Raw genomic sequence first — 4,056 nt, forward strand, 5'->3', positions numbered from 1 at the left:
TTTGTGCTCGCTTCACCCTTCCTCCGTCGCACGCCCCCATTTGCGCATACACTTTCCCGCTGTGTATGTCCGGCGCCGCGCGCGAGAGGCGCGATTTCCTTGTTCCTGCCGGCCCCGATCTTCTGGCCTTCTGTTCCTCTCCCCAGCTTCAGTGTGCCCCCCCCCCATGTGTGTGCGGGGTCCCCCCCATACCTCCCTAGTAATATCGATACCGTTCCCCCCCGGCCCCCCCCCTTTGTCCTCACTGTGTCGCTCTCCTCCTGCACGACACCTGGACACTCTCCCTCGCCCCTCCCCCCCCCTTCCCATGGTGTTGCGCAATAGCTTTCCCTCTTCGCTTTGGGCTCTCTTGCCAGGACTTTCTTCCACTTTCGTAATTGCCTTTCGCTTTCGAAGAGCTTAATATTTTTCCTGGCCTTTTATCCCCCTTGCCCTGGTTGGCCCTCCTTTTCACTGATGTGTTCCTTTTTTGTTCAGCTCCCACACGACACCTTCCCTATAGAATTCACGTGCCGCCCCCCCCCTCCCGGGCCCCTCGCCCTAATTCCCTCCACTGACGAGCTTTCCGGCCTTTTTTCTTCTTCTTTTTTTCTGCTTTTCCCCTCACTGCGTGTTTGCGTTCCCCGGAGGGCGTTGTGTGCCCTTACTCTACATCATCACCCAAGCATCCAGAAGGCGAGCTAGACCAGCTCTGAACTCGGCTCTTCGCATGTTTCTCCCCTTGACCCCCAGTAGGCTTGTGCCGCTGGTCAGTCTGTGTGCGTCCAGAATGCTTCGCACCAACTGGATTCTCTGAGATGTGGACATCCATGTCTGTGTGGTCTGCAATGTTCAAGAAAGCGGATCGGGGCGTGTCTATCACGCCGTATACCCTTCCTCAAGAGGATAGCCAAACGAACGCCGCCAGCGATAGACCAGAACCTCGCAGCCCCCCCCCCCCTAGTCTGCCAGCAACGCACAGCTCGAAGAAAAGAAAACCTTCGCCGCGCCCCGTTCCTTCTTCCCCCCCTCGGTCCTTCCGAGGCTCTTCCCTTCTCTTCCCATCACTGCCATCCCATCAAGCCGCCTCCAATCAGTCCCCACCCACTTCCCCCCCCACTATCCCCCCGTGTCTCATGCACACGCTGGTTAATTGTTCTCCTCTATCCTCTGTCTCTCTCCTTGTCCTCCCCCCCCCACGCGCACTTGCCCCCATGGCTCCTTACCGACCTGTCTTTTGTTGTTCTGCTGTTAACAAAAACAAAGCTGCTTAAACGTGTAAATTTCAACAGTTTAGCCCCCAACACAACTCTCCGGGCCCAATTATGTATATGCCGCCCCGCAGCTTGTTTTCTCTCGAAACCTATCTATAGCATAATAGCTTATGCTGCTCTCATTCGTGGGTGTACTTTAAAGTTTAAAACCATATCGCAGAAGGTTCTCCTTGCCTCCTTGCCCCCAATGGGTCCAATGATCTCCTTGTTCCCTTGCTCCTTGTTTCCTCATCCTCGCTCTGGTGCTCTACCACCTCTTCCCGCCTCCCAAGTAATGGGTGCTGTTCTTGTGTGTCTGTACACTGTCTCAGGCAACCGTTTACAAACCACAGCTATTTCTGCCCGGTCAACGAAGCAACACACTTTGAACCATCATGCTAGCCTACAGTTCTGTTCAATTCTTATTAATTTGTGTTTTAAACGTGCGAGCAGGTGTAGATGTTCAGCTACAGTGCAGATTCAAAGCAAACTCGCCTGGAACGGCAGAACAGATCTCTTTCGCAGTCAACAGAACCACGAACAAATACGGAGTGTATGAGCTGGAAATACCCTCCGTCGATGGGGTTGACTGCATAGAAGGTCCTCCAATCGAGTCATTGTGTGAGGCAAGCTTGATAAGGAGCCCATCTTCAGCCTGCAATGTCGCTGGGTTTAAGACCACATCATATGAGATAACGGTGAAATCAAAACAAGCAAACCTCTGCATTTATTGCTTTGATGCATTAAGCTACAAACCTTCAGAGAAGGATGCCAAGTTATGTGCAAATTACAAACAGATCATGCCAAGGTCCTTTGATTCCTCCAAGTCATTTCTCCCTTCTTTTCCACCATTTAATTTCACTTGGCCTCCTTTACCACAGCTACCACCTTTGCCCACAATACCATTCCCCCCATTGCCACCTTTCCCATCTTTCCCCTTCCCACCACCATCATTCACAAAACCACCGCCCTTGCCTTTCCCGTTCCCACCTGTTCCTCCTACTCTTCCAATGCCAGCTCAACCACCTCCTCCGCCTGCATTTAATCTGGGAGACCCAGGAACATGGGCACCACATCTCCCAACATTCGCTCCTCCACCTCCCCCTGCATTTAATCTAGGAGACCCAAGCACTTGGATACCCAATATCCCTTCATCCTCTCCTCCTCCCCCTTCCCCAGCGTTTAATCTAGGAGACCCAAGCGCTTGGATACCAAATATGCCTCCATCTCCTCCCAATAGCCCTCCAAAGCAGGATCCATGATATTGCTCTTTTTCTTTCTTCATTAAAAATGCTTGATAGGTATTACTCACGGTAACAAAAACTAGTATGCCAGAAGTGGGTACAATATGTACATACATGCATAGTATGCTTTATGTAAGTTGTAACCAGAGTCATATATTAGTCTAAATTAAGTCATTTTTATATGTTTGCCTTTCATAAAATTTATGTACACAGCATCCCCCCCCCCCCCCCCCCCCCCCACAAACACTCAGACGCGTGCCCCTACCCATGTCAGCTGAATTAGAACAGGAAGAGTAAGAACAAGGAGCAAATGGCAACACATCAATTCCAACAGATGATGCACAAACAAATAATCATGTTAAAGAAATATAACTAAAATCAAATAACAATCAACTATACCAATCCAGTAGGCTCATAAACGCCATCCATAACTTGAGTGTAAATTGGCAAACCTTCCTGCAAAATTTTGTGCTTGTTATGAAACCATGCATAAGCCAAGTGTTTTTCTTCTTCTTAAAAAGAAGGCATGTTTAGAAGGGAACCAAGGAGGTGCCAGCCCGCCGACTACAAGGATACAGCCAGCCTACAAGAAAACAAAAGTTTAAAAACTCAAGTCAATTAGAAAGAATTAAAAAAAAAAAAAAAAATACAGCAGCAAAATATTCTTTAATTCTGCATAGATAATTATTCCTCTGCTTTTAAAGCCCCCTTGTTCATTTTCCTCTCACTTGCTCATTTTCACACCATGAGGTTCGCTGATCCAAGCTATCGTCAACCTTTGTTGACATTCCCACCCTTTCCCTGTAGCGAAACAACGAAGATAAACAATTTGGCATAACCCATGCAATATTGAACCATTGCCAAATCAGGCTCCAAAGCTATCTGGCAACAGGACAGTGAAGAAGGATATTGTTCAAACTCTACCCATCTCCTTACACATATAGCACCAGTTCACAAAGACAAAACCTCTTTACCTAAGGCTTCCCCTTGTTAGAATAGCCTCCCAAGGTGCCTCTCAAGGCCACAAAAAAAAAAAAAAGGCTTTTAAGAAACCTTAGATCTTCACAACAAACGTACAAAAACTGCTGGTCCTAGCTAGCCTCCTGGGTTGTAAAATTTTTTACAGAAAAGCGCAGTTTTTGCTACTTTGAGCATCTGATGGTATCCTCCATGTTTGGATTGATGTCGATTCCATCAGGTTCTCCCCTACAGATCTTAACATCCTCCAATTCCTATTCTTGAAATTCAATTTCCATTGTCGCCAAATGAAAATCCATTAGTTACCATCTCATCCTTATCCCTAGTTAAGCTACACAGGGCTGGAAAGGTACCTTTCAAAATCGTGTCCCACCAAACATAACAAAATATAATTCTATTGCCATTCCCCACCAAAAATCCAAGAAATCTACAGACTTCCCTTTTCTCACACATGATACCTTACTCCAAACTTGTCCACAATAGTGGTGTTAGATTACCACTTTACCTAAAAGCTTAAGCTGTTAGGTTGTGAGCCAACAATGTATATCAAGCTTTAACACTCCCTTGCCCGATAGCACGTGGAGAGATAAACAGATGACAAA

General features: G+C 47.3%; 1 protein-coding gene and 1 long non-coding RNA gene across 2 annotated transcripts in view; one reads left to right on the top strand and one right to left on the bottom strand.

Annotated features, from left to right (window-relative positions):
• LOC131144816 (leucine-rich repeat extensin-like protein 3) overlaps window positions 1-2,658 on the top strand; it is an 8,678-nt gene extending 6,020 nt beyond the window's left edge. The window contains exon 2 of the mRNA XM_058093700.1: window positions 1,686-2,658. Coding sequence (XP_057949683.1) covers window positions 1,686-2,494 — 809 coding nt within the window. The 3' untranslated portion in view covers window positions 2,495-2,658. The remainder of the gene's footprint in view (window positions 1-1,685) is intronic.
• On the bottom strand, window positions 2,062-3,847 carry LOC131144833 (uncharacterized). The gene is made up of 2 exons (XR_009133920.1): window positions 3,205-3,847; window positions 2,062-3,059 (listed from the first exon to the last, which is right to left on the bottom strand). It is a non-coding gene; the product is annotated as an uncharacterized LOC131144833 (long non-coding RNA).
• Between the last annotated feature and the right edge of the window lie 209 nt (window positions 3,848-4,056).

Source organism: Malania oleifera, chromosome 12 (assembly GCF_029873635.1).
Source record: "Malania oleifera isolate guangnan ecotype guangnan chromosome 12, ASM2987363v1, whole genome shotgun sequence".
Classification (NCBI taxonomy): Eukaryota; Viridiplantae; Streptophyta; class Magnoliopsida; order Santalales; family Ximeniaceae; genus Malania; species Malania oleifera.